Source organism: Mastomys coucha, unplaced genomic scaffold (assembly GCF_008632895.1).
Source record: "Mastomys coucha isolate ucsf_1 unplaced genomic scaffold, UCSF_Mcou_1 pScaffold6, whole genome shotgun sequence".
NCBI classification, from domain to species: domain Eukaryota; kingdom Metazoa; phylum Chordata; class Mammalia; order Rodentia; family Muridae; genus Mastomys; species Mastomys coucha.
This window is the reverse complement of record NW_022196912.1, coordinates 14,797,250-14,807,764: the sequence shown is the minus strand read 5'-3', so window position 1 is coordinate 14,807,764 and position 10,515 is coordinate 14,797,250. Positions and strand designations below refer to the sequence as shown.

The following is a 10,515-nucleotide window of genomic DNA, read 5'->3' as shown; positions in this document are numbered from 1 at the left end:
GGGGGATGGGGGGAGGACTTGGAAGCCGTCGGTGGCAGCGATGGCTCAGCGGATGCGCCCGGCGGAGGGGGACGGCTGCCTCCGAGATGGCCTGCGGGACGCTCTGCGGGGCTCAGCTTTCGGGGCCTTGAAGAGCAGGCCCGGAGGCCGGGGCTGAGAAGCACCGGCCGGAGGAGGCGGGAGCCCCGGGCTGCTAGCGGCTCCTCCCCCGGCGCCTCCGCTATCTGGGTCAGACCCGAAGGCCGCCACGCCGGACCTTGGGACCCGCGGGCTGCAGGGTTCCACTCGGCTATCCTCTCCTTGCTCGCCCGCTCGCCCGCTCGCCCGCGGGCCCCGGTTCCCTGGCTCCAGCCACAGAGAAGCCTGCGCAACGACTCCGGGTGCGTACCTAGCCAGTGGAAGGGGACCTGGGCCGGGTGGGCTCCACAGCCCGGGTCCGACGGCGGTGGGGCGTGTGAAAGGAGGCGGCGGCACTTCCGGCCGCTGCTTCACTTCCGGGTCGCGGCCTGCCGACTGGTGACCCCGGGGGCCGCGGGCAGCCCGGGCACAGTTCTAGAGGAGCCTGCGCCCTGGAGAGGTGGCTTCGTCACCGCTGAGCCCTGGCGACCACCGGAGCGGCCACCGCGCCTCTGCACCTGCCTCAGCCTCGCGCCAACCTTGTCCTCTTTGAGTGCTCCCCGAACTAAAACAAACAAACGAACAAAACAACAAAATTGGATTGTCTGCCTTTTTTATACAAACATGGAAACTAGACTAACAGCACTACTAATTTGCAAATAAGCTGAATACTAAAAGGTTCCTAATTTAAATTATAGATGAGGAAACGCATGAAAATCTGATGAAATTCGAGTGGTAGAATTCAATGGGAATGTACTTGCATCACTGTATACAATATGGCCTGCCTTTGAACCTTAAGTTGATTTGTAAAACGTAATGTTTCTTGACCCTCTTGGTAGTTTTCTTTCCTCTGGTTTATGGTTACAGAACTTTATGCCTTCCCTTTATCTCAAGGAACAGCTGATGAATTTGTATGAATGTTTCTTAGGAGCTCGTTCTAAACATTCTAGTTAAAGAACATTAATATCCAGAGGTAAGACTAAGACATGAACATAATTTTTTCTTTTAAAAGCATTTCATGTCCTAGTTTTCTTGGAAGTCAACATTTCATTGTTTCATTAGGTGGCATAACCTTTGGTTGTGTGCCATATTAATTTTAAGTAATTTATACAAACATAATATCTATCAGTTTCCATCATAAGTGATTTACACCTGGAAGTTTGTAAAGTGATAATGTTTTGCATCTGAAATGAGTTGCAAAGCCTGCTCATAAATTTTAATTGCCTTATCTGTACTCAGTGCAAGAGTATACTACTATAAGCAAAAGTATAACAACAATATAAGTAATTTTATACAATCTTTTAAAGTACACTGTAGGCAAGCAGATTCTTATTTCCAGCCTTTGTAGTCTTCCTTTTCATCAGTGTTATATTTCAGATTATTGGCACAAAAGCACATGCCACTTTACTTCTTGTTTGTACCTTACTATTTTTATTCAGTTATTTTTCAAATCACTAACATAGAAGCATAAATTCAAACACTCTGACCTATGCATTTCTAATGATGATATTTTTTAACCAATGCCATTTCTCTGTTAATTTCCATAGTTTTGATGTCTATTTCACCTCTGACCATCTCTGCTCTGTCAGCATTCTCCGTGCTTGATTCGTCCTTGCCTGATGCTTTCTGAGTCTGCATGCACCTGGCTAGATGTCTCTAGGATTTAGGAAACAGGAAGCCAGGGGTAACCTTTCTCACTTTTTTAATCTGATAACCCTCTGGGTAAATGACAGCAGTTTGTCTGAAAAGTAAGAATGGCACTATTGTTTTGAACTACTTCAAAGAGATCATTTGGAGCCAGTGTATAACCCAAAGAAAGGTAAAAGTTTGGCTGTTTCTAGTGTGTTTAAACCTGATTCTGTCTTGGGAATAGGTCTTTCTCCTGGTCAGATTTTCACTTCTGTTTATTTACTTGTTAAATGAAAAAAAAAAAAAAGCTTTCAGATGTGTGTGTGTTTGTGTGTGTGTGTGTGTGTTTCATAATAAGTTCAGTCATGGTAGGACTAGGTCAAAGAACTAAATCAGCATAGGAAAATTCCTTATGGTAGACTTCAGGGCCGCTGTAGGCATTCTTTATTAAGGATGGGATGGGGCTGGGAATGGAGAGAGAGAAGGCGGGTAGAGAATGAGTGTTGTTGGGGATCTAATGTTGGCTCTGATATATGCTAACCAAGAACTGTACTTTTGAACTGTTCCCTGCCCTAGTATTTTTATTAACCAATAAAAAACAGAAACACAAAACAGCCTTGAGGTGATAAAGTTTGCTGCATGGTTGGCCTGTAATATAAACGTGAGTCATCGTATGTGGTGCCTTTTTTATTTCTATTGCTTTTTGTGGTGATCTATCAGGGTAATTTAGTTTTATGGAATAGTATAATGTTTGTGGTGCCAAATAGTAGTAATTATCAACAATCTCATCTGTTACAAATGTGTTAGATTCTGCTACTGATGTGTTTCCTGGATGAGTGGGGTGAGCAACTGGTTACATTTACAGTTCCCAGGTATATCTATTAGTTCAGAGGATATTTAGGTTTAAAAGAGAAAAAGAAAAGAAAGGAAAAAATGGCAAATGCTCTTCCATCAGACAGGCCAGATTAAGCACCAGGGTTCTCCCTGGAGTTGGTTTAAGAGAGAGATTTTAAGTTAGTCTCTTAGAGATAAAAATCAAAATCTGAGGTAATTTCTGAGGTTTTTTTTGATGAGGTAGAGCATCCAAATTGGAAAGTAACTGTTGTCCATGCATATAGTTTAGTAGTATAACAATCTTAAGAATCTATTTTTTTACTTTTATTTATTAACTTAGTGTAGTGTGGGGCGTGTGTGTGTGTATGTGTGTGTCTGTGTCTGTGTGTCTGTGTGCAATTATAGGAATTGTCTTTTTCCTTCCTCCATGGGAGAATGTGCCCTCTTCCATAGGTCATTTAAATCATTATGTTTAATTGGCCATATACAGGAATTATACAGTAATATACAGTATACAGTACATATACATATACAGTAATATACAAGAAACAATAATGCCTTGCTAGAATATGTAGAATAATAGGGTGCTCACCATGAGGCACAAGATTTCAGGTATACGACCTAATTCAGGATTTATGGTCATCTAGTGTTTCTGTCCCAGCTTTTATGCCTGGCTGTTTTCAACAAGAAATAAATCAAAAGAGAACTTTCATAAGCTCCAGCATTCACCCACTTAACCTGAATCTCTGCTAACATAATCTGCCTTCTCTTTCGTGACTGTCAAAGAGTGGTTTGTGTTCCAGCTCAAGGTCAAGCTTGTGCTCTTGCACTGGAGACCATCTCCTTTGCCTTCTTATTTGGATCTGTACGATTCTCTACTGTTTCTTCTACTTTATCAACTCTGCATTTTAACTAATTCAACTTTGTATTTTCATATTAGAGAACACATTTTTCTTAACCTTTTGAGATCATTTTTCTATATAATTGGCATCTTTTCTCCTACTTGTTTTGTATTTAGCCACCCCTCAGGCCAACATGCCTTCCTTTGGTAAGTGAATATCTTTATTACTCCATTTTTATCCACCCACCCCACCCCACTGCAACACACAAACACACTCTCACATACACACACATACACACATACTCTCACACACACACACACACACACACACACACACACACACACACTGGTTTATTGATACCTTTATGGTTTTCTCTTCCTTTCTTTGGACTCTCCCATAGTTTGTACTGTTGTCTTGCCTCTTGCTTTCTTGGTCTGTCATAAACCTATGGCGTGTTGTTGCAACTTTGGCTTCAGTGGCAACTATTTTACAAGTGAATTTTAAAATGAGAAAACAGATTTTATGTTTGCCTGTAGATGCCACCGTGGCTGGTGTACAGTGCCCTCTGTGCATGTTCATGGTCACTGTGCTGCCTGAAGAACTTGCTTAGCATTTCTTTTAGCACTTGTCACTTGGTAAGAGTAATCTCAGCTTTGGTTAAACAGCAAAAACCCCACGGTCTGTTTGTTTTGTTTTGGTTTGGTTTGGTTTTTTTTTGTTGTTGTTGTTGTTTTGTTTTTTTACCTCCAATGTTGAAAAATATTCACTGGATATAGAAATTTCAGTTGAGAGGTTTCCCACTCCCATTTCTCAGTATTTTAAACACGCCACTTCATTGTTTTCTTGTTTAAGTGGCTCCTGAGTGATAAGCCATAGTAAGCCTTCTCCTCCTTCCCTCTTCCCACTCCTCCCTCCTCCTCTGTCTCTCTTCCCCACCCCACCCTCAGTTCTTACCAGCAGAATAGTAGTCCACTTTGCTTTCTTACTCTGCTTGATTCATTTGACTGCTCACCTCCTCCCACAGTCTCAGATGTTCATAACGCCCACAGTCCTGCTCGCTAGCTTCTCCCCATGTGCTGTACTTGGGGGTGACTCTTACTGCTGTGTCTTTGGGTGCACTGCTTTTTGTCCTTCCGTGGTGTTTGCATTGCTGTCAGTTTCACTTCATAAAAAGCCCTTTTTCCAGATATCTTAGTTTTCATTTCTAGCAATTCCAGTCTTGCTTAAAACTTTCTTTTTCTCCCTTATAATGTATATCTTTACATGAATATATTTGTACATTATTTTATTTTAATTTATTAAAATAAATATTTTAATTTATTTATAATAAGTGGCAAATGTTTTAAATGATTCTTTGCCAATTAGATCATCTCTGGCATTCTGCTTCTGTGCAAGTCTGATAAATTCTTGCTAGGTATGGGATATTCTGGTTGCACACTGTTGTACATTGTTGAATTCTGCATTTTTTCTACTTATTTACAGTAATAGACACTTTTATCTATGACACTTAAATCATTTGTGGGCCAGTTTAATAGTTTGGTGGCTTATTTTTAAATTTTTAATCCATTTGGATAGAATCTAAATAGCCTTCCGTCTGAGGTCCCTTTAGCTTCCCTACCTGTCGGGCTCTCTGCTGAAAGCCTCACATAGACTGTACACCTTCCTGGCGTCTTGAAAGCTTCTCAGTTCCATGTGATCCTTGCGACCAGTTTAACTGGCACCTTCCAGGTAGTTGTTAACGCCTATGAAGTTATTCCCTACCAGCCCCATAGAGCCTAACGGTGTATTTTCCCAACACCCTTCTCTTACTCTCTACACACTGGCACATACATTCTGGATACTCTAGTTCCTGTGGACCCTAAAGTTATCCGTTTAGTCGAGTGAGACTGCCTACCTGTTTGTTTGTTCTCTTTTCCGTTTCCTTCTCCATAGTCTAGAATTTACTTCCAACTGAGTCCCTACAGGAATTATTTCTTCCTGTCTGGTCAGGGTTATAGATAGCAGTGCTTTGATAATCTGTTCCTAAGGTGGATAGCTTACAGCTATTTCAACCAATTTACTAGTAAACTTTAACACAAATAAATACATCTAATAGATGATATTGAAGTAAAACCAAGTTTGGGAAGTTCTAAGTATATTTATATACTTATATGCTAAGGAAGAGCCTCTTCATATCTTTACTAATAAGCTAAGACCAAGAAATCTCACATGTTAATTGCACACAGAATCGTGGAGAAGACAAGGACGTCTAGAACTCTTGACACATTTTTCCAAGCTGATGATACCTTTGCTTCTATTTCTCAAGCTCTTTAAAGTATAACTAAAGAGCAAACTTCAAGTTGACTATAGAGAGATAATAAGATCAAGATTAAAGTCTACATTCAAGTAGACTTCAGTAACAGCCCCAAGAGTGTGATTCGGCTTGTGATTTGTCAGATAATTTTTTTTTTCATGACAAAGGGTTATCTTTTATTGACTGGAAAAGCATCAATTTTTCTCCTGGACAGAGAAACAAAATTCATTTACATTCTTGCTTTTTTAATTTTAGAAATAAAAGCCAAGAAATGCCCCATTCCACGCACAAAGAACTAATCCTTGGCATCATGGTGGCCACTACTGGAATCAGCTTGCTGGTCTTGTGGTACCACAAGATCCTTAAGCCAAGGACATCAATGAATTTCCCTAGGCTTCTCTCTCTGGGTAAGAAATTCGATTCAGTAAGTTTGCCGGATGAAAGCCACAGTGAACATGGAGCATCCGTGGTCTTTCGAAGGAGGCAGCTCCAGATCTTGGAAAAGTTAAATGAGTTACTGAGCAACATGGAAGAACTTAAGGAGGAAATCAAGTTCCTTAAAGAGACGATTCCAAAGCTGGAGGAATGTATACAAGATGAACTTGGAGGGAAGATAACAGTTCATAAGATCAGTCCTCAGCACAGAGCTAGGAAAAAGAAGGTGACAACAGTTCAACGTCCAGCAACGAGTAATAGCTCAGAGGAAGCAGAAAGTGAAGGCGGGTAAGTGGCCTGAGTGTTTTCCGTGGCGAGCTGATTATCTCTCACTCTATTGCTGATACAGAGATAGATATCCACAGTCATTTGCTCTGCTCGTAAAAGGAAATGAATGTTTGCATTCTTTTTTCTTTTATATATATAAAACACTTTTATTATATTTATAGATTATATTTACTATATTGTATTAATTAGTTAAATTATATATATTTCCTTGTAATATACATTACATATGTATATATGTATATATACATATACACATACATATACAGGCGTATATAATGATATCCTGTTGAGAAAGATAGTCATTATTCTCCAGAATAGATACCTTATTTTATAATTTGGTTATTATAAATAACTAGTAGCGTCATGTAAGAGTTGGGAAGACTTTGTCATTTGACAAGATGGGTAACCTATTGTATAATGTGAGTCCCGTGTGACTTTTATATACAAACGACCTAGACCAGTGTGGTTCAATAGAACTCCCTGTGATGTTAGGCCTGGCTGTATCTGTGTTGCTCAGCATCGTGGCCCCTAGCCGTGTGTGTAACTCTTACTCACTTAAAGTGTGGCCTGGACCCCTGGGGAGAGGAACTTTTCATTTTAACTCATTGTAATTATAGTTTTATTTCATGTAGTTAAATGTACTACTTGGAAGTAGTAGCTACTGAATTTTATTGCCAGTCTAGAGGGATTAGAGGATATAGACATGCTTCTGTTTCATCTCTACATGGGTTAATATCCTAAATCCTAACACAAAGAACAAATATTCTCTTAGTCCAGAAACAACTACTCTATGAATTTACAACATTGACCCTGGGTAAGATTTCTGAGGAACAGAATAGGCAGGAGTTTCTGCTTGTTTGTTTTTTAAGGCTCTGTACTCAATGTCATTGGGTCTGGCATCCCTGAGGATAGGGGCCTATTTGCTTCGTGACACCTCTGTGCCTTCGCAGAGTAGGGGGCCAGGGAGAGCTTCTTAGCTGGGCAGGTGATCCGCACACTTTCTGTGGACATGGGAGGTGGCATCTGAAGGGAGAAGACAAAGAGTAGGGATGAGGTCATCCTCTGGTCAAGTGTCAGCCATCAGTGCTCAGTCCAGGATTGTTTCACATCCTTTTGTATGCTGGGGGGTGGGGGGGTGACCATGAAGTTTTGCAGTAGGGAAAAGCCACAGGTGACAGATTCAGTCTTCATGTGTGGGATGCCTAGAGAGCATCTCAGATACACTGGAAAGTGTAAATCAGATCAGAGACTCGGAATTTTCCTGAGGATGGGTGAGAAAAACGTAGTACTCTAATAGTGAACAGAAATCTACCCTAACACGGAGCATTGCCAAGAGGTATAGACTACCAAGCGGATGCCTACCCTGCCTGCGTGGAAATCTGTGCCAGTCTTTCACTAGGAATGCTGGGTGAGGTTTGAGCAGTCTCCTCACAGACAGGGCACTTTGGAGCTTGAGCTGGGAGGAGACCTGGAAGCTGATGTAGGAGTGCATGCACTTTAAAGTGGTAAGTGGCCTGTATGCCTAAAACCCTGTCTCAATGAATTTTAAGCCTGCTTGCTCAGAAATACTAACATTCTAGAAAGAGAAGCAGCCCTCCCCCAGTTTAAGACAGATAAAAAGAAGTTAACTACAAACTCTAAATATTGAGATAAGTATGCAAGGAGTAGGAGGAGTTCAAGAAAGATTTGTGAAAATTATCAATGACAGATGGTATGGATGTTTCAAAACTTTAGATTACAGGTACTGAAACCGTACCTCCTCTGGTTTGATCATGGGTGTTTTTGTTAGCAATAGCATACAAGGGTACATGTAATACAATACTAGTAACAGACTAGACTAGTAAATGCACTAGACTAAGTAAATGGGAAGAACCCTTTTCTATCTAACATTGCTTCTTTAAAACTCTAGTTTAAAAACTAACAGTTTTTAAACAAAAAATCATATTTTAATTTAATTATTTTTAATGAGATACAAAAAGATATATCCTGTTTCTGTAGATAAATATCTGTAAGCCAGTCACCTCCCTAAGCCTTCTCTCTCCCTTTGGAAGTTGCCTGATCTCAACCAGCTTACCACCGGGGACTCTTTAGTCACCACAATTATTTCAGAGATGCCAGGAGAAAAACAGTAAATACAGGGATATACCAACCTTCAGATTGTGCTGACCCAGGAATAACAAAATAAAGTATGCTGAGAGTGGGGCCCTGACTGGTGCGAGCTTGCCAGCTTGCGTTTATTGGAGAATCCTTTAACTTTAATCTCTGGGAGCTGAAATGCAGACCCTGCCTTCGCCTTCGGAGGGGTGGAGTGTTTGTTGTTGTTTTTGGCATTCTATCTTACATTTATTGACTTCTGTTAGGTCAGTTTGGTGTGGAAATTCATGTCTAGGCTTCCAGGCAAACAGACTCATTATAATGATGATTTTGTATCCCTGAAAGTTGTTATAGTTAGAAAATGATTTTTTTCAGATCTATTAACAATGTGACATTGTAATTGAGATCTTTTCCTTACCTTAATCTGCATGCAAGCTTTAACAGTTTCCCTGTCTCCTCTGGGTGCTTGTGTTCCTGTAGACAAGGAATAACTGGGGTTTTGTTCCTAAATATTACAGAAATGACATTTTGTGATGCATTGGCTTTTTTGTAGCTGTTTATGCATTACTTTTTTTCTGTTTTCAGGCTTTCCCATCTTGATGCATGTTAACATGTTTCTTTTGAAATGTGGTCCTGAATCCCATTGATGGGATATTGGTCTCTCTTATTGGTGAATATTTAGACCATCATTTGTTTGTTCCTATAAATAATGCTTCAGTGAATACCCTTATAATTCCTTAGACACATGTAGAAGGTTTTTAAAGCATGTATTTGAAGTGCTGACTTAGAGACCACATGTATTGGTTATATGTATATTAATGTCTTTAAAATACATCCAGTTCACAAACCTGTGTCTATGAGAATGCTTATTGTCCTGTATTAATACTTATAGCATCAGATTTTAAACTTTAGTCAAATTTATGAAGATAAAATGTTAACTAATAATTTTCAAATTTGTATTCCCCTGCACTTTCATTATATTGAGCATATTGTCATATGTTTTTGGTTTGTAAATAGATCTTCTCTTTCATGATGGGGGAGGGGAGAAAAAGAGAAGGGAGAAGAAAACTGCTAGGAGAGAGAAACTGAGAACACAGCTGAAGTCCCTCATATTCACTGACTGTGTCTACCCTATGCCGGGTACTGTATGAACTTTGGAGACACAACTGAAAACAGTCCTGTAACTTCAGCCACTTTTCTTTAAGATGAAGCAGGATGTTGAAGAGGCACGCTCTCAGGCATTTTAACCAGAGCTCCCCCACCCCCAAAGGTGAAGGACCACCCAAAACATTGCAAGTGCTTAGCATCGGTGTAATTAGGTGCTTGCTTGACCTACCTAGCAAGGACAAGGACCTGCTGAAAGACGGAAGGCATTGTCCCTGCCTGCAGCTGTGAAAGGAGACTGGGACAGAGCCAGAGCAGAGTTCTTCCTTTGTTGACCATCCCAGCAGTATGCTTGCAAAGCCCAGGTTCTGGGGGAATGGGCGTTGTTGCTAGAGCAGGAGTGTAGCATGGGCGGAGAAAAGATTAACCTGCATGGCCTTCTGGAGCCCGTGCTACTGGAGAGGGTGGAAGCAAACAGCAAAGGACGTGAGAACTGTTGGAGCAAGTATGTGCTCAGGTGAGAGAACAGAGCAAAGCAGCCCCAGCCCAGAGCAGACCAGCAGAGGACTGAGCCAAGAAGAGCAAGCTTTCAGGAGCAGCAGTGAGGTCCTCTGCCTCCATCTGACACAAGCATGCATCCTGGCTCAGCTTTAACTGACATCAGTTTCTCAAACCTCGATTCTTTTCTTAAAGTGTAGGTAAGGCCAGTAAGATGGCTCAGAAGGTAAAGGCCTTTGCCACACAAGTCTGACAACCTGGATCTAACCCCTGAACCCAAGGTGGAAAGAGACAACCAACCCCCAAAAGTTAACCTGTGACCTCTACCTACATGCCATGATGTCATGGTATGCACACCCCATCCCCAGACAAACATTCAGT

At 41.0% G+C, this 10,515-nt stretch overlaps 1 protein-coding gene across 5 annotated transcripts in view; it reads left to right on the top strand.

The window, feature by feature from the left end:
* Positions 1 to 21: 21 nt before the first annotated feature.
* Rmdn2 (regulator of microtubule dynamics 2) overlaps positions 22 to 10,515 on the top strand; it is an 87,489-nt gene continuing 76,995 nt past the window's right edge. For 2 of the 5 annotated variants that reach the window (XM_031355279.1, XM_031355275.1), the window contains exons 1-2: positions 22 to 380; positions 5,971 to 6,438. In XM_031355279.1, coding sequence (XP_031211139.1) covers positions 5,987 to 6,438 — 452 coding nt within the window. In that variant the 5' untranslated portion in view covers positions 22 to 380; positions 5,971 to 5,986. The other 3 variants (XM_031355277.1, XM_031355276.1, XM_031355278.1) reach the window with 3 other exon arrangements.